Source organism: Euphorbia lathyris, chromosome 4 (assembly GCF_963576675.1).
Source record: "Euphorbia lathyris chromosome 4, ddEupLath1.1, whole genome shotgun sequence".
Classification (NCBI taxonomy): Eukaryota; Viridiplantae; Streptophyta; class Magnoliopsida; order Malpighiales; family Euphorbiaceae; genus Euphorbia; species Euphorbia lathyris.
Genome location: NC_088913.1, coordinates 73,938,450 through 73,959,080, shown reverse-complemented (window position 1 = coordinate 73,959,080; position 20,631 = coordinate 73,938,450). Strand labels below are relative to the sequence as shown.

At 36.2% G+C, this 20,631-nt stretch overlaps 1 protein-coding gene across 1 annotated transcript; it reads right to left on the bottom strand.

The window, feature by feature from the left end:
- Nucleotides 1-423: 423 nt before the first annotated feature.
- On the bottom strand, nucleotides 424-4,354 carry LOC136225624 (cucumisin-like). Its single transcript, XM_066013704.1, has 10 exons — nucleotides 4,217-4,354; nucleotides 3,964-4,052; nucleotides 3,761-3,852; nucleotides 3,231-3,474; nucleotides 2,628-3,138; nucleotides 2,429-2,532; nucleotides 2,138-2,356; nucleotides 1,842-1,953; nucleotides 1,547-1,760; nucleotides 424-1,186 (listed from the first exon to the last, which is right to left on the bottom strand). The coding sequence occupies exons 1-10, from the start codon at nucleotides 4,316-4,318 to the stop codon at nucleotides 654-656; spliced, it is 2,220 nt and encodes a 739-aa protein (XP_065869776.1). The 5' UTR covers nucleotides 4,319-4,354; the 3' UTR covers nucleotides 424-653.
- Nucleotides 4,355-20,631: the final 16,277 nt, after the last annotated feature.

The window sequence follows — 20,631 nt, the reverse complement described above, 5'->3', positions numbered from 1 at the left end:
ACTTTAGGGGGCTGTATGCATTTTTTTCCCGTTGGAGGCAAGAACAAAATCCTCCCACGCGCCTCCTGTGTTTGAGACACAAACGTTGACTAGGTCAATGCCACGTCGGACGATATGGAGTTAAAAGTAGTGTTTTTTTGGAGTTTAGGGGGTTAAAAGGATGTCCCTTAAGTTGAGGGGGTTAAATGAATAAAATGGACAACTTTAGAGGGCTGGGTATGTATTAAGCCTTCAATTTTCTATACAAGAAGGAGAAGACCATATAAAAGGAAAAAGTTGAAAAAGGTTAGATTGTAAAGTTTAGTTTTCTAGATATATATAATAAGAAATTTTTTGGAATAAAGACCCCAAGAAATATTGGTTAGTGTGTTCAAAACCAATATGAAATGGTGGAATTTAAGTACAAATTTTAACACTAAGAAATATTATGTTTCTTTTCATAGAAATATTCATTAAGGTTTCTATAACAATTTTCAATTTCTATAGATTTCTGTAGTAGTACATTATCAATAAATAGTTCTCTATTCATTATACAATAGAGAATCTTTCATTAACGTGAATAAATTTCAATTATTTTATAGCACTCATATCACAATAAAAACACCACTTATTTATGCTTCAATGTCTGAAGAAAACAACATCCAGAATCATGATCAATGATTATAAATAAATCCCACAATGGGAGTTCTGACTAGATGAACACCATCATCCCAAATCAAAATGCCAGAGGAGATTGGATATTCATCACTCCCAATAGCCTCCACAGTAACGGTGAAATCCTGTTTTTGGCCAACAAATTGGAAGGAAAGAACATCTGGTTGAACTTTGATTTTAAGTCCTGATGGGGCATGTATGAGTGCCTTATAAGTAGATGATGCTGAACCAACATTTGTCACAGTTCTACGAAATTTGCGAGCTATAGTTTCTCCTGACAGCACAGACACCCCGAAAGACGGGTAGTTCAGATCCCACACTGTTCCATTTATTTGTTTAGAACATGCACTACTGTCTCCAGTAACAAGCTGAAGTTGCGTACTATTATACCCTTGTCCGCATAAAAACTTAACATAATCAAGTTCTTCAGCATCATATACTAAACCAGGATCCACTGACTTGGTAGGATTTATTTGCCCTGATCCATAAGCAAATTCGGCATCGGTGTTCCGGGAAGAAGTCATGGGATAGGCTGCAAGGGAGAACATCAAAAGCACAAATTATGAACAAACTTATTATTAGATTGATGTATATTATGCACAAATTCTGAATATACTATGATTAACTATGGAAATTTCCGTCAGTAATTATGTATATTTTTTTAATTCTCCACTTAATGGACGAAAATATGTTAAAAATTACAAACTTTATGGGGGACTATTCATCAGTGATGCTATTTACCCCGTTGATTCTGTCCTAGCATCAAATGTTAACAAATTCTGAATATACTGTAATTAACTATGGAAATTTCTGTCGGTTTCTCCCCTTAGCCGGAGGGTCAATGGACCCTTTCGTGACGCTTTGTTAATCTGTCGCTATATCAAGCCAATACCTGTTGTCATAAGAGCGGATTTGATGGCAGCAGGAGACCAAGTTGGATGGAATGACTTGACATAAGCAGCTGCGGCGGATGCATGGGGACATGACATTGATGTACCAGAAATTATGCTGTATGGAAGTACTCTTTTATCCATTTTTGATCCTGTCACACTAGTAGCTTGAGACCATGCTGCTAATATGTCCACTCCAGGACCTGTCAAGTCAGGCTGGAAGACAAGAGGAAGTAAACATGGATTAGCATTATGCAAAAATTCATGGCATGCAGAAATTCCTTTAGAGTTAGTTACCTTGAGAATATCTTTAGTTATTGGACTAGGTCCTCTCGAAGAAAATGAAACTACAGACGGGGCAAATTCATCCTTAGATTCGACACTCTTGAATATTGTTGCAGTTGGTTCACTGGTGAAATATTACAAAGAATATACTGAAATTAGTACTTCTTTTTTAGCAATACACTTATCCAATTAATTGATACTCTACTCTTGTACGTTTGTTATTTCTTAATACTAATGGTAGAAATCCCTCGTTAATTGGTTAGATGTATTACTTCACGAATAAGTAGAAATTCTCGTCAACAAAGTACCTAGTGGAGTTCAAGTACTTCAACACATAAGTCATATTAGTAGGGCTTATCAACGTAGCCGGTAAAGCAAAAATATAGGCTACATCACCACGCGATCCAAAGTTTGACACGATACCAAATGCACCAATAGAAAGCAAATATTCTTCATCAAATCTATCATCACAAAGAACAATTTTCCCTTCAACCAAAGTGTTGTTCAGGGAGTCTAGCATGCAAGACCTGCATTTCAGAATTATCATCAATTGTTTTTCCCTGCTATGCCAAGTGCATTATATGTTGTATTTTCTTTACCTTGGACTAGAACCGGTTTTCCCTGATGATGTATTTAGAGCATTACCAGCATAGATGATCGGATACATGGTATTTTCAATTGAGAAAGTATTTATTGAAACTCCCTGAAAATAGAGGAAACTTGGTACATTATCATGTATTCCAATAGATGACAATGAAATGAAAGTTTTGATTAGCAAAATGAAGCATGAATCCTCACCTCAATGATGGCTCCATTGCCTAATTTCAACTTGGTAACAAACTTTCTGTCTATAGTGCTAGCAGCCACAGAAAGAGACCAGGGTGAACAATTTGAGACTGACTCAGGAGTAGGACCTTCGTTACCAGCAGAGTTAGATGTGAGTATACCATTCTTCATTGAATGGAAAGCTCCAATTGCTATGGAATCCTCGAAATAGTCCATCGCCGATCCTCCGACAGAAAGAGAGATTATATCAACTCCATCAGCAATAGCATCATCAAATGCTGCAAGAATGTCTGCATCTGAACAATCATCAGACCAACATATCTTGTAAACAGCAATTCTAGCAGAAGGAACGCCTCCTCGGGCTGTCCCTGAGGCAAAGCCTAGTAGGCTCGCTTGGCTAACTATGTCTCCTGCTACTGTTGATGCAGTATGAGTTCCATGTCCTTCTGAATCTCTCGGCGAATCAAATTCTTCAGGGCCTACTGCCCCATCACTATGGTAGTATCGAGCTCCAATTACTTTGCTACAAGTTCATATAATAATTCTTAGCCTCGTTTAGTGATTCGGGTTCATATATAATTGAGATTAGATTAGTGTATATATATATAGATTTACTTATTGCAAGTGAAGTTTGAGCTTCCTTGGCAAATTCCCTTCCATTTGGATGGAGGAGGACCAAATCCTTCATCATTAAAGCTTTGAGATTCAGGCCAAACTCCAGTGTCAAGCATTCCCACAATGATATTGCTTTCATTTGTTGATCTTGTGACATTGACTGGGAAGTTCATGAAATTCCAGGACCTTGTGGAGTGGAGTTTCTTCTTTTGACTAAGGAACACAGATACCACACCTTCCATTCCTACAATAATAATAATAAATCAGAACAACAACTCTCCATACTATTGCCTTTACTTTCTATCAAGAATAATGGGCTAGAAGTGGCAATTTCTGGCTTCGTGTCAAAATCTTGTTATGTTATATATATATGTTCATATATTCTTTTTGTGGTGGTCCATTTCCATATGGTTATATATTGACGTAAATGCTTGAGAAATGATAATTGCGTCAATTGTCTCGTGTCAGCTGGATTGTTTCCGTAGATCACCTTGTCTCTCACAAAAATTAGTACTCGTAGTTTCACCTACCATCAATTTTCTGCTTCTCTTCTTGTGTCAACTTTGCTGCAAAACCGTTGAAGCTCCTATGGTAGCTGTGAAGTAGATAATCTGATGCAGCACTGGTGAAATTCAATCAAATTTACAAAGTTAGCTGATTTAAAAACTTTAAGAACTTAGAACTTCACATGTTACAAGATATATATAAGTCAAATTTGAAGCACCAATATTACCTGCCAAGAATTTGTTGCAACATACTAGTATGCAGCATTGATGCACTAAATTCACCCTTTGGACGTTCTCCCATGTACACAATGTACACCTGCATCCATTAATCTTGATCAAATTTATGTCACTATGATCATATCACTATTGGCCAAAAATATCAAATGAGGAACTAATTAATGAAGTAAACATCAAATTCATTCACTGAAGAAACAAGATTTAACTAATTAATTAGAGATTAGATAGAGGAAATGAAGATGCCTTTCGTTCTCCATCAGAAATGTCATGGCTGCTGCAAGTACCACAGTTGATGAGGTTTACAAGGAGAATGCAAGCAAGTAAAACTGTATTTAGACCTGCCATTTGATTAGCAAGTTAATTAATTTGTGCAAATGTGTTAGTAAAACATGTGGTTATATAGTAGGAGAAATACATAAAGTCACCACCTTCTTTAATCATCCAGTCATCATAGATGTATTCTTGAGTACAGTGGCGGAGCCAGAAATCTATATATGACATTTTATTTTAAAATAAAGCTCCTAAACCAACTCAACTACCTTCAACTCTTGAAATAATACTACATTAGTTAAATATAAACCAATATTTGGGAGACTAGATCAGAAAAATTAATGATACTCAAGGGAGGAACCGGTGGCCGAAGAGGCTTCGGCCCCCGAGCCCCGGACTGGCACCGCCCCTAGTTGAGTAGTAGTCTGCAAATAGGGAAATAAAATTATTCCAGCTAAGCCAATAGAAAGAACACCACTTGCTTGTTAGTCCTTATATAGCTCTTTAATTCTTATATAGCTCTTTAATTAAATAAGGCTTAAGGCCCAAGTTGTCCCCCTAAACTATATCTTCAAATTCAATTGGATACTCAATCTCTTAAAATCATCAATTAACTCCCTAATCTATACCAAAATTGACAATCGGCCTCACCTCAGGATTTTTTTCTTTTAAAACGAAATCTGTTAAGACATCGTGAAATTGTTGAGTTACAAATGATTAAAATAATGCATCAATTGTATATTCTCTCAACCAAAACAAAATTAGATTTTCTTCATTTTCAATCCATTAACAATCCACTAAAACTCTAATGGCTTCCACGCTGCCGGATTAAGACTAACCTTCCTCATTTTTTTCCTTCCAACACTAGCATCTCTTATCCATTTTGCCTCTTGATCCTATCCATCTCTTCTTCAATGAAAACTTCATTGTACTTGGTTGTTGTTGAAGATTTTAAGCGTGTAATTCTAGTTATAGGAAGTAAATATGAAAATTAAAATTGCACTGGAATGTTATTGTTAGTTGTTATGAAGATGAAAAACTGCTTTTCAAGATATTGGAGAAGTTGAAGTGGAAGCCATTAATAAGTAATCTTCCTTAATCTTTAAAAATGTGATTTCAAAAATAGTGCTCATTTTTTCAACCCAAGAAGGCTAGTTCCGAGAGAAAACCCTCTTGTAAACCTAATAAATTCAATAAAATTGTCTTCAATTTTCAAGCTATTATGAGGTCTATAAGAGGGTTTTCTCTAGGAACTTTCCAGTTGTACCACCAGGTCCAGGTTTGAACTCCGTTTTTATTAGATTGTTGAAGATTAACAAACTTATTATGATCCATGAGATAAATTTTTTTGAAACAACCAGGAGATAGATGATTATTACAATAATAATAATAGTAATAAACTTTGCATAATAACCAAAACAAATAATTCAAAATAACATGGAAATAGGCCATAATATATAATGCGCATTTGATATATAATGTGAACTAAAAGATTAGAGGAAATGAAGCAATCAATCTAGGTTCATTACTGAACTAAAGAAGTGAAGTACATATTTTTAGCCTAGTGATTAACAGTTTAATGTAAGCGCATTGTACGTCAATAAAAAAATATATATTTATTTAAATATTAGATTTTATTAACTCGTATTTAGATTTTAATATTGGTGTATTGTAAAAACATCTATGTTAATATTGTTAGTTATTACTAAAATTAGTTTTTTAACTAAAAATATTATATTTATATTTTTCAATATATATTTTTTAATTCTTGAAATTCTAAAACTTTTTCATTTATTATATTAGTTAAATCTTGAAATTAATATTTTTGAATACTTTCAATTAGTTTCATTTTATTCATTATTTTTGCTATTTTCTACTATTTTTCTTTATTTTCGTAATTTCATTATATCAAATTATCTATATGCTTGCTTCAAAAAAAAAAAAAAAAAATTATCTATATGCTGCATATATTTTTCATATTTTTAACACTATATGATTGTCTTCGGTTTCGGTGAGTTTCAATTAATTTCATCTAGTTTCGGTCAATTTCCATCTATTTCAATCACTTTTAGCCAATTTCATCAAATTTCACTTTAACCCACTTTCATTCAACTTCATTCACTTTTACGCACATTCAATCACTTTCACGGAATTTCAATCACTTTCACAGTAATATATATTATTAATTTCAATCACTTAGAGCCATACAATTCTAGTATTTCTAAATATATTTGATGTGTGGATAAAGTATTTTATAACACTTTTTTTTACCAAGTCGTTTATTTTGGATTAATTGAAGTAATTAGATGTGACCAATGAAAAGGAGATAAACACACAACTTGCTTATTCCAATAATGTATGAATATATATAGCTATTTGATTAAATAATTAGTAAGTTTCATCCATCTGATTAGAGTTCTATAATCATAAACTAATATCAATATTAGTAAATTATTGACCATATATATACATTTTGTAATTCTTCTTTTCTTGGTGGTCTGAAAATGCTTGGCGCATATTAAATACAGTAATCGGATAGTGGAATTTTGATGTGCAAAGGTTTTACTACAATATAGTCAAGACATATCCATATTGGCTAAAAGCTCAATTTCATCATTTGCTACTTAAAATAAATTAGATATAAATTTAAGTCGTCCATTTATTATCATAAATAAATAAATAAGAATTAATTTTAGATTTTGTTTGTTTTGTTAAAACTGCATTAATTAATAATACAAAATGCCATATCTTATAAAATTAATAAACTAATAATCTTTAAGTGACGTAAAAAAATCGAAAAGACTACGTAAGTTTTTTTTTTTCATTATTATTTTAGGACAAGGGAAACAAATAATCTTAGCCCCCTTTGATAAGATGTAATGAGTTTTTGTAATGGAATGGCCATTACATTGGAAGGTTATTACATGTTTGATTATATATTAAAATTTTGTTATAATGGAATGAGAGATCTATAGATTAAATTTTGTTGAACGACTATTGTAATTCCCGTCATATAAAAAAAATGTCTTGAATTCTCATTGCATCAAAAGCACGTAATCCTAATTTCTATCTTTAAAGTTCCATCTAATCAAATCTCACTTCTAATCATTCTCAAAAACGTAAAAACTAGAAAAATAGAAAACAAAATAAAGTGAAAAAACGAGTGAAAAATGAAAAATAAGAAAATAGGAAAAAACGGTGAAAATGGAAAACGAAAAAACGAGACAAATGTAAAAAAAATACTATGAAAATAAGGAAAACTATATACTAATTTCATGTTTTTCATGTTTTTTTTTGTTGATTTTAATTGTTTAAATAAAATTTTACGATTATATTTAACTAAGCAAACATAAGTATTACTATAATGATAATTACATTTCATCATTTTTTTTATTTGTCAACCAAACATGGTAATGAAATCACTATTCTATTCCATTTTATTATGACTTTGATTACATTGCACTACGACACACCAAACAGATTGGAAGAAAAGTAAAATTTTATTCTTATAAAATAAGTCAATTAAGGGACTAATATTATGCATTTCAATTACAAATAATGATGCAAAGTGCGACTGCGAGTACAAAGTTATGGAAGAACAAAAAAAAAAAAAAAAAAAAATTCAAAGAAAAACTTGGAGGAATTAAAAATGACTAAATTAAATAGATATAAACCCTAACTTCTCTTCATTAAGAGGAAATCTAAAAAATTCATTGATAAGATTATAAAAGTTCCAATTACATGAAAATGATGATGAGTTTCTACGATTGTAAAATCTAAAGATACAATTACTTCAAAGCTAAATATATAATTTGGATAAATAATTTACTGGTTCTTAGTATTATTTAGGGAAAATTATACAGAAATTTATCTTTTAAAAACTATTTACAACTATTTCAAGTCATAATTTTGGATTATATCAAGAGTAAAGTTCAAATAAAACCTCTGTGGTTTCACTAATTTTTAGATAAAGGACTATAGTTTACTTTTTGTCAAAACAAGGATTGAGGTTTCAAAATTGGATTAATGCTATTAAAATCATCTTTAACGACCTGAAAATGAAAATTTTCAAGAATTAAAGTTGTTCAATGTCATATTTTCTATGGACTACATTTTCGATTTTCGAAAATCATCTTTTTTGGAACTTTCTCTCTCTAAACATTAACTTTCTCTCTCTTTACCAAACATCACCTAAACAATCTCAAAATAAAAAATTTGAAGAATTAAAGTTGCTTAAAATATTAGTAGTTCTTAAAATATGTCATTTTTGAAGTCGTCCAAGGTGATTTTAATAGTATCAATCGAAAAAGTCCTTATTTTGTGAAAGTTAAAAACTTCAATCATCGTTTTGACAAAAAGTAAACCACAGTCATTTATCTGAAAATTAGTGAAACCACATGGGTTTTATTTGAACTTTACCCTTATATCAACTAGTAAAATCGGTACTTTAAATATATTTTAGGGATTAAAATTTATAAATTAGAAGTCTAGAATATATTTTCTAGGGTTTATGATTTATGAATTGGAGTTTAGAATTTTTAAATTATGGTATAAAATCATAATATTTAGAGAATAATGATATATTAAGAATTAAATTTGATGATATGATTTAGTTGTAATTTTATACTTAATCATGATATTCATGTATTTGAGGGATAATTACTAATCTGACCCAATCAAGGACCCCAATTTACATATCTAACCCACATTAACTCTAAGTTACCAAATTAGACACTTTCACCCATTTTGGACAAAACTACCCTTATTCTTATATAACAACCATTTCCTCTTTCCCTTTCATTTACTTTCATATTCTCATAGCAAAATTCATCAACTCAACCCAAAATCTAAGCACATCCATACCCCATTCAAGTTCATGTAAGTATCATTTCTTCATTTTTCATACACATTACTAGAAATACACAGTTGGTATTCGAATGCATTTGCTTGAATCTTGACATTTTCCGATTCCGCCATTGTCGCCCGATGTGTCGCATTCTGGTGCTCAAATGCGACACAGAGAATCAAATACGACAAGGATTCACATATAGCTTGTCGCATTCAGAGCCATGTCACATTTGTGGTTGCATTTGCGGTCGCATTTGATGAGCATGTCGCATTTAGGGGTTGCATTTTGGTATAGCTTGTCGCATTTGAGTCGCATTTTGGTGTAGCATGTTGCATTTGAGTCGCATTTACATATGAATTGGCTTTATTATGTTTTGATCACGTGTCCATTTTACTAAATGTAGAAGTATGTCAACCAAAGAGAGGTGTATGTGTTTTTTTTATCTTGGAACGGACTGTGGACCACAGAGGGAACTGTGATGACATACGTGGGTGGTAAAGCGAAGTTGTTGGTTTTGCCAACAGAGATTGACTTGCAAAAGTTGAAAGAGAAAGTTTATGGTGCACTTCGCGTTGATTCAACCTCGTATGATCTCCAAATGTCTATGCAGGTGACATATGGTCCAAATAAACTGCGTGGTGGGTAGCACATATTGATGACGATGAAGATGTCATGGGATTCATAGAGTATTGCCGAATGAATCCAACCGATTTGATTCCATTGTACGTTACTCTAAACATGCGAACAATACAAGCTTCAGCATTGCGACCTAACAAGGATGGACATATTGGTCAAAGCAAACCAACAGAAGTAGTAAGTAATGATCCCACCATCGAACTGGATGCTCCTATACATGGTAAGGATGATAACGATGGTGGAAATGGTATCGATTATCAGAACTACAATAATGATGATTATCTGAATAATGATAATCATGATCATTATGATGAGCATTATGATAATGATTATTGTTACGATAATGTTGACAATATGGAAAATGAAGATATCACTCAGAATGAAATTCCTATTAAAAGTGTTCATGAAACAGCTAAGCAATCTGAATGCGTCCAACGTATCCCATATGAGGATGGTGATGAAGATAGAATGAAAAGAATGACTGATCCATTTCGATGGTGTCCAAAGCCATGTGATGCGCCCGTGAATATGATTGCGCCTAAGCAATCAAACGGAGGGATTACTTTGAGGGTCAATGATATATTTTCAAACAAAGTTGAATTGCAAGATTCACTTGGAAAATATGCAATTGAAAATTCGTTTGAATGGAAGGTTTACAAATCAAACAAGTCTTTGTTTGTGGTGAAATGTAAGGATGTGGACAAATGTAAATGGAGGGCTAGAGGGATCGTCATTCCAGGTTCCAATTTGTTCAGGCTTTCAAGAATGGATGGTATGGACATGCACACTTGTGGGAGAGATCAGATATGTCCGCACCATAGGCAAGCAGGGAAACGTGTTGCAGGGATACTACTCCGAAATAAGTTTGATTTGGAAAATCGTGTGCATCGACCAAAGGATATTGTTTTCGATTTTGAACGAAATTTTTCCGTTAATCTCTCTTATATGCAAGCTTGGAGAGAAAAACACTGGGCATTGGAAGCTCAGAGTGGTTCGCCGGAGGAATCGTTTATGTTGTTACCGGACTACTATGAGATGTTGAAGAGTACAAACCCCAGAATCGTGACACATATCAAGACAGATGATGATGATCAATTTAGATTGAACACAATAGAATCAAGACATATCAAGAGAGAAAAACACTGGGCATTGGAAGCTCAGAGTGGTTTTGAAATAAGAACATTGAACACAATAGAATTACATAAATAAAACATAATATATAACAAAAAACGTACTATTACAATATCATTTGAAATCTAACAACCATCCATGAAATAACTCAACTACAAGGCGCAAACGGAAGAAAGTGCCATCCGTAGAGTTGTATGGATATACATATGAGTCATCATGAGGGAGATCATGTAATCCACTCAGGACTTGTGCGTTTATACAAGTCCAAATACCACAGTCATTTGAGCCGGATATTTGTTGTGGCACCCCTGGAACTCTACTCCAAGTGATCATCCGTCTCACATTTTCACGTTCATCTACAAAATAGCCGCTCAATTCCATGACTCTAACAATGACTTCTAAGGGTGTTTTGGGGAACGCATCCAAAGGTTGCTCCGACATGTTTGAGATAAGGTTGTCATATATGTGAAGGTGCATAGACCCCAACTCTAACACTCCTAGGATCCAGTGCTATTGCTTGTAGTTGATCGGTATAAACACTCTTTTCACTATGTGCCATGGGCGAACAAAATTATCTGCATCACCTTTTACCCTTTGTATGAAATAGTGTGCACTATCCCACCCTGGTTCATTGAAGCCCTTCATATATATAACTTGGCCCATTAATCCAACAAAATCTGTATCAACTGTAGTCCATTCTGCATCCACCTTAATTTTAAATGACTGTCGCCTCAGTAAATACAGCCAACCAGTGATATGCTACAATAGTGATTATGTAAACCTTTTAATACTATAGTAAAAGACAAATAATTACAAATGAAAAGGGAATATTGGATGGATTAATGTTACCTCATTGAATATATACGACCCTTGTTGCCGAAGGGTATTGAACCACACTCCATCAATCTGGTACATATCTAAACCATCCAAATATATTCCCTCAGTTGAGTCAGGACCGTTGATCCATGCTTCTAGCTCCTCTATCAAACATGCATCTATTCGGTGGCGCTGATCATCAACATTACAAATCACTGGTCTTTCCTCAAACCCGTCAATGTATTGGCCACCATATAAGGCTAATGGATTGGTGTACTGTAATGGATCGGTGAACAGTGAATTCAAATACTTGCTCACTTTAGGAACCCGTTTACCTCGTCCACGTGATCTCCCTCTACCTCTAACTGTGCCTCCACCCCGGGTTGGACCTTTATCTTCACCTTTCCCAGTCCCTCTACCCCTCATTGGACCTTTATCTTCTTTTATGGCAACCACCTACAAAAGGAAAAACATGGTAATGAGCTTATCTCATTGAAGCTGTAATGTAATAGCATGTCGCATTGGAGGTGAATGCGCTCCAATGCGACAAGCTTTAAGGTAATAGCTTGTCGCATTGGAGGTGAATGCGCTCCAATGCGACAGGCTATTACCTTAAATCTCGTCGCATTGGAGGTGAATGCGCTCCAATGCGACAAGCTTTAAGGTAATAGCTTGTCACATTGGAGCGCATTCCATAACAAAATGCGACCCAGAGATACGATTTCATGTATAAATGCACGACTTCTACCTTTTGGACTTCTTGGACTTGCTGCAACTTTGGTGCAACTTCTTTGACTTGTTCTTTTGGCACTTCATGGACAACCTCCCCTACTTGGGCAACTTCCTCAGGAACAGAATCATCAAGATGGACAACTTCCTCGAGCACAGAATCGTCTAATACGACAATAACACTCTGAACCTCCTCTCGATTTCTGCCCATATTAACCTCATCGCCCTTGGTCAAATCCTCTTGAACCATATCTACCTCTTTCTGAATGTTTCCATCTTTACTTGGCTCCTCTTGAACCATAATAGCTGCCTCTTTCTCCTTTCCATCTTTACTTGGCTCCTCTTGAACCATGTCTACCTCCTCCCGAACAATACTGGTCTCAGCCTCCTCATTCTCCCGAACCTTCTCAACCTCATTCGCATTTTCTTTATCGATCTGATTATTATTGGGTCGACTAGTCATCTTTAAGTCTTTTATATCCCCTTCAATCAATGATACTCGTTCCTCTAGGTTTCCCAACCTACTACCAACCTTGCTAAATTCTCCCTTGCACCACCTATGATGCATATCAAGCACATCCATCAGAACTTTCTGAAGTTGATCTATCTCGGTCGTTTGTGTTCGTGATGCAATGATATATCTATCAACTTCATCATCCCCTTCCTCATCATCTTCAGCTCCTTCACCACCCTCTTCATCATCACCTCCCTCTTCAGCATGTCCCTCCTCATCATCTCCCTCCTCATCACCTTCCTCCTCCTCATCACCTCCCTCCTCATCATCTTCCACCTTCTCCTTACCTTTGCCTACTTGGGCAAATATTGCATCTATATCAGCTTCCCGTCCTTCAACATGGTCCACCAAATACGTGTACCAATCGAACTCTTTCTCTTCATCCCCGACCACAAGACGCGCGTCTGGAAGATCATCAACCTTACATTGCAAAAAAAATAGTGATGTATTGGTAAACAAATACAAAATAAATGGAAAACATAGAAATCTCATTGCACTTACAGTAAACGTTTCTCTAACTGTTTGGTTTGAGGGGATTATTCTCTGGGTCCATCTCAGCAAACGTGGAAGTGGGTTTCCACTTCTCATGCTGTAATATGCATGAGTCACCTTCCACAACTCAAGAATCCAACTATGCAAAAAAGAGGTATCCCTTGATAAGCACTATAACCATGTCGCATTATACTTGAATGCGCTCGAATGCGACAAGGTTAGCAACCCAACCTTGTCGCATTCTATTTTAATGCGCTCGAATGCGACAAAGTTAGCAACCCAACTTTGTCGCATTCTACTTGAATGCGCTCAAATGTGACAAGGTTATATTGCTGAACTTGTCGCATTTGAGCGCATTAAAAATGCGACACAGATGTAACTTTGGTGATCGCATTCGGGCGCATTCATACACCAAACATATATATACACAAATCATACACCAAATCAATACCATATATAAAAATAAAAACCATACCTGGAATACGTGTGCAAATCCAATAAATTGATATGGAACACGTCCCCTATCTCCCGCTGCATTTGCCTTGACTAACTTCATTCTTTTCCTAATGGCCCAGTCCAATGTCCTATATGTCTCCTCCCAAGCCAACGTACCCCATGGAAACTCATTAAACAGTTTTGGATAATCTGCAAGATCCAAAATCCAATCCTTTGCATGCCTATCGTTAGCATTGTCCTGTACATTGCCATGCACAAAGTACAGCATGGCAATCATCACAGCATCTTGGTCAAATCTGTCAGTCGCATCCTTCTTCTTCCATTCTATACTTTTCAAAACTTCCAAGAAGTTAATTGTCGTTATTGTCTTATATTGCTTGAAGTACTTCTTTCGCAACCTTTGCGGCATCTCTAATTCATTCATCCTTTCCATGAATTCTCCCGTGTTTACCCCAAACCTTAAACCACTTATCAGGCCAAACTTTCAATCTCCAAACCTCATATCAACTCCTCTCACCCTGAACCACATCTTCTTGTGTTTACTTTCTTTATGTTTAATCTCCCGCGATAGGACATGATGAACTATTGCAGAAGAGAAACTAGAATCTTCATATCCAAATATTGACCAAAACATGTTTTCCTATAGATTTCTATCTGCTTTTCACATTCTATATATAATTCCTTATTTTACTTACAACCTTATCGCATTCGTCTGTGAATGCACTCAAATGCGACAAGGTTTAAGGTAATAGCTTATCGCATTTGAGCGCATTTAGGTAACAAATGCGACAGGTTTAAGGTAATAGCTTGTTGCATTTGAGCGCATTTAGGTAACAAATGCGACAGGTTTATATACATGTAAAATGCTCGCATTTGAGCGCATTCACATACGAATGCGACAATATTTCGATGGTAGCCATTAACGTCGCATTCAAGCGCATTCAAGCTTCATTAATGGCGGAAACAACAAAGAAGAAGATGATGCATGCTTACCTTATGTTTCGCCCGTCCTTCCTCTTCGTTTGCCGTCGCCGTCGCCTTCCGTTTTCTCTCCATCCTCGCCGCGTGCAGCAGATGAAAATAGGCCGGAGGTAGGAGATGAAAATAAATGAAAATGCAGAGAAGAACATGCCGGATTATATATAGTGATGAAAATAAAACGTATAATGCAGTTGAAACGAACTGAAACTGAAGAAGATGAACCACAATGAAATTGAATGGGAAAGGTCAGGTGAGGAAGTCGAAGTGGAAGCAACGGGAGGTAGGAGATGAACCTTCAAACTAAAATAAGGGTAATTTTATCCAAAATGGGTTTAAGTGTCTAATTTGGTAAAATGGAAGCAATGTGGGTTAGATATGTAAATTGGGGTCCTTGATTGGGTCAGATTAGTAATTATCCCCATATTTGACCCTATTATTTATCTAACACTATGTTAGGGCCTCAGGCGAAATAAGAGATAATGTGGCCTTAATAAAAAAAATTATACTTAAAAGTCTAAAAATAGAAATTTGGGCCCATTTTAGACCTAAAATATCATATTATTTGGTCATTTTTAGACCTAATGGGTATTATAACTCAATTTATAACTAAAACAATAGTATATATTCAATAAAGTTAAAAAAAATTAGACCCCTTTTAACCTTGGGCCCTGGACGGCCGCACCCCGGACCTATACCCAGGGCCGACCCTGCACTATGTTTGTTCCTCGTATTATTAATATTATATTACAAGATCCATAACTTTTATTCTCTTCAATCTTCTAATCCATTTGGACAACTGATTTGTCCTTTAATTTAAATATTAAAGTTAAATTGTATTTTTTATACTAAATTTTAGCATGTTTACATTTTTACTTAAAATTTATTTTTACACTTAAAAACTGTTATTTTAAATATCAAAAATACACTTTTATACTTTTAATTTTTTTGCAAACAAGAAACAATTATTCTCGGCATCTCTTTTTCTCTCCACTCATCTCTCTCCTATTTAGTTTTAATGAAAAAAATACAATTTAAATATTTTAGTATATAAAAATAAACATATTAAAATATTTATATTTTAAAAATATTTTAAACAATGACATCACATAATTGGAAGATTCCATAGGATCTTAGTTGGAGTCCCTTTATTACTTGAACCCGAAGCATCTCTCTTCTAACGAGACACTCCAGACCTTAGACTCATGCATATTGTGTAATCATTTCGATACAACATATACAATAATTTGTACATGCATGTATCTTCTCATACTCCATACCCTTGGGGCACATAAGTTTCTTTGCCTCGTAGGTAGACATAGGAAGTTCGTTTCCTTCGGGAAGCATTTCTCACAAAATTTTCAACAACTGTGTAAAACTCTTGTCTACCCAACTGTGGCTCTCCTTTAGGCTGAATAATTTGAGGGCGAGTGAAAGTTTAGTAAAGATTTTACAACCTTCATATAACGGTTTCTCAGCAGCTCTCAAGATACTTTCATACGTCCAGGGTTGCTCTGTGAAATGGTCTTTTTCATTGTGCATCATCTCGTCAATCTTATCCCTCTCCACTTCATTATGTTCATCAACTTCATTATTGTTTTCACATTGAATAACATCACCTTTAATTGAGCTTTCCAAATCATCATACATCTCACCATGACATGTTCATCTTGTGTAGTTATTTTTAAAACTGCGATAAACTAAGTGATGCTTAATGTCACATGTCGTAATGCCTTGAATCATGGGTTTCCTATTCCGAGTAGTATTGGGTTTCAGATTCCTAGTTGGATTAGGATCATGGGTTCCTAGTGGGATTAGGTTAGATTGGGTATTATAAATACCCTATTATGTAAACCTAATCATTGTAATCTGATTTTCGCCTCCTAATAATACTATTCTCCTTCTGCCCGTGGACTAGCCAACACAACGTTGGTGAACCACGTAAATCTGTGTTTTTCGATTCTTTATTATTTTATCTTTCATTAATTCCGCACAACAAACTGGTATCAGAGCTTTCGGTTTCCGATCGGGGTTTTGTTTTCTGGAGAGAAAGATGTCTACAATGAACGTGAAAATCAAAAAGTTCACTGGGAGAAATAGTTTCAATTTATGGCAGATCAAGATGCGGGCTTTGTTAAAACAACAAGGTCTGTGGACGCCATTGAAGAAGGCAACGGGAGAAGTCACTGCTGAGATGGCGATTCTGGAAGAAAAGGCACATTCGACAATTATGTTGTGCCTCGCAGATGACGTCATCACTAAGGTCTCAGACGAAGAGACTGCTGTCGGTCTGTGGATGAAGTTAGAGAGCTTATACATGACAAAATCTCTCACGAACAAACTTCTTTTGAAACAACGTCTGTTTGGCCTGCGAATGTAGGAAGGTACGCAACTCAGGGATCATTTAGATCAATTGAACACATTATTATTAGAATTACATAATATTGATGTGAAAATTGAAGATGAAGATGTTGCTTTGATTCTGTTGGTGTCTTTACCTCTTTCATATGAGAATTTTGTTCAATCATTTATTGTTGGTAAAGATTCTGTGACCCTGGAAGAAGTTAGGTCATCTCTTCATAGTAGGGAGTTCCGTCATAAGGTGAGCAATACAGGTGCAGATAATCAGGCCTCTGCACTGTTTGCCAGCGGCAGTAAGGGAAAAGGAAACAGTGGAAATAAGAAGTCTAAGAAGTCGTTCTCAAAGGGTCCCAAGCCAGACGACACATGTAATTACTATAAGGAGAAAGGATATTAGAAAACTGATTGTCCAAAGAAGAAGAAGAAATCAGAAAATCAACCAGGTTCTGCTGCTGTAGCAGATGGCGACAACAGCTCTAGTTGCTGATGGACACACTCATCACTCTGATGTGTGGATTCTTGATTTAGGAGCATCTTATCATATTTGTCCAAGGAGAGAGTGGTTTTCAACTTATAAGCAGGTAGATGGAGGTAGCATTTCAATGGCTAATGGTCATGTCTGTAAAGGAGTTGGAATAGGCTCGATCAAGTTGAGGACACATGATGGTAAGTTCTGCACGTTGAACGAAGTCAGGCATGTTCCGTTGATGATGAATAATCTGATATCTCTGAGTCTGTTAGACAGCAGGGGTCTCAGCTGGTCAGGAAAAGATGGAGTTCTACATGTTTATAAGGTTCTGATGTGATTCTGAAAGGTGTGAAGCATGGTACTTTGTATTTCCTACAAGGTTCCACTGTTACAGGTTCGACTTGGGTCATCATGATGAAGCATAAAAGTGAAGCTTTCAAGAATTTCAAGCAGTGGAAAGCATTGGTGGAAAACCAAACAGGAAAGAAGATAAAGAGGTTGCGAACTGATAATGGTCTGGAATTCTGCTCGTCTAAGTTTGATCAATTCTGTAAGGATGAAGGGATTGCTCGGCATCACACAGTCAGGAATACACCGCAACAGAATGGTGTAGCTGAACGAATGAACCAGACATTACTGGAGAGGGTGAGGTGCATGCTCTCTAAAATTGGGTTAGAAAGAAAATTCCGGGCTGAAGCGGTGAACACAACATGTTATCTGATTAACCGCGGACCACACACCGACATACAACTCAAGACGCCTACAGAAATATGATCAGGAAAGGTTGATGATTACTCAAATTTGAAATCTTTTGGGTGCACAATTTACTATCATGTTAATGAGGGTAAGCTAGAGCCAAGAGCCAAGAAGGGAGTGTTCGTAGGCTATGGAGATGGAGTTAAAGGCTTCAGGATCTGGTCTCCATCAGAGAAAAGGGTCATTTTGAGCAGAAATGTAGTCTTTGACGAAAAATCTGTGCTTAGACCCATTGTGAAGCCTACAATTGCAACAGAAACTGATAGCATTGATAAACAGGTGGAGTTTCAGGTCATACAGAGTGAGAGTGGCTTGAAGGAACAAGAGTTAGAAGCAGAAATAGAGCTACCAGAGTCTACACCATCAGTTTCTCAACCATCTGAAGCTACACATCGTAGCTTAGCTCAAGATCGACCAAGGAGGGTTGGAGTTAGGCCACCTAAGAGGTATGAGGACAAGGTGGGCTATGCACTACAGTTGCTGAAGAGGTGGACACTCGTGAACCATCAACTTACCAAGAAGCTGTTTCAGGCACTGATTCTGAGAAATGGCTTGCTGCTATGGGAGATGAGATGGAATCCCTTCATAAGAATCAAACATGGGATTTAGTCATACCACCTCCAGGGAGAAAGATTATTACTTGCAAGTGGGTTCTCAAGATGAAGGAAGGGATATCACATATAGAGGGAGTCAAGTATAAGGCTAGAGTTGTTGCTAGAGGTTTCAATCAAAGAGAGGGAGTGGATTATAATGAGATATTCTCACCAGTAGTCAGACACACCTCTATTAGAGTGTTGCTAGCTATAGTTGCACATCAGGATTTGGAGTTTGAGCAACTTGATGTAAAGACAGATGGTTTCCAGATTCATGGGAAGGAGAATTATGTTTGCAAGTTGAAGAAGTCCTTGTATGGACTTAAGCAGTCTCCTGGGCAGTGGTATAAGAGGTTTGACAGCTACATGATGCAGCTGGGCTACACCAGGAGCCCATATGATTGTTGTGTCTATTATAATAAATTGGAAGATGAGTCTTTTATCTATCTGGTGTTGTATGTAGATGACATGTTGATAGCTGCAAGGAAGAAGCACGACATTCAGAAGTTGAAGGGTCTTCTCAGCGCAGAGTTCGAGATGAAGGATTTGGGTGCAGCTCGGAAAATTTTGGGAATAGAGATTTACAGGGACAGAAGCAAAAGGAAACTTTTTCTATCACAGAAGGGCTATATTCAGAAGATCTCGTCAAGATTTTGCATGTCTACCGCAAAGCCCATAGATACTCCTAGTGCTGCAAGTTCACATCTGTCTATTGCTTTTGCACCTAAGTCTGCTGAAGAGAATGAGTACATGTCTCGAGTTCCCTATGCTAGTGCAGTAGGAAGCTTGATGTATGCAATGATCTGCACTAGACCTGATCTTGCACAGTCTGTTAGTGTTGTTAGCAGGTTTATGGGTGAACCTGACAAGGAGCATTGGCAAGCTGTGAAGAGGATCTTTCGGTACCTAAAAGGTACATCTGGCGTTGGTCTCATTTATGGAGGTGATACAGAGTGTTTGGTGACAGGTTTTTCAGACTCTGATTATGCTGGAGATGTTGACAGTAGAAGGTCTATGACTGGTTATTTTTTCACTCTTGGCGGATCAATTGTCAGTTGGAAAGCTACTTTGCAGCCTACAGTGACTTTGTCTACTACGGAAGCAGAGTATATGGCACTGACTGAAGCTGCTAAGGAGGGGATTTGGCTTAAAGGACTGGTTAGTATCTTGGTCTACATCATGATCAGGCTACAGTGTATTGTGACAGCTTGAGTGCAATCTGTTTAGCCAAGGATCAGGTTCATCATGAGAGGACCAAGCATATAGATGTGAGGTATCATTTTCTGAGAAGTGAGAAGAGGGTCAAGGTGAAGAAGGTAGGCACTACTGACAATCCGGCTGACATGTTTACCAAGCCTGTTCCACATAGTAAGTTTCAACACTGTTTGGACTTGCTAAACGTCAGAGATTATTAGTTGCCCTGTGGGGGCGACTTTGAGGCAGAGAGAGAAGTCTGTTCATCTAGCACTATCATGGGTGCATCTGTTATGTTTTCAAGAGGATTCAAGTCAAGGTGGAGATTTGTCGTAATGCCTTGAATCATGGGTTTCCTATTCGGAGTAGTATCAGGTTTCGGATTCCTAGTTGGATTAGGATCATGGGTTCCTA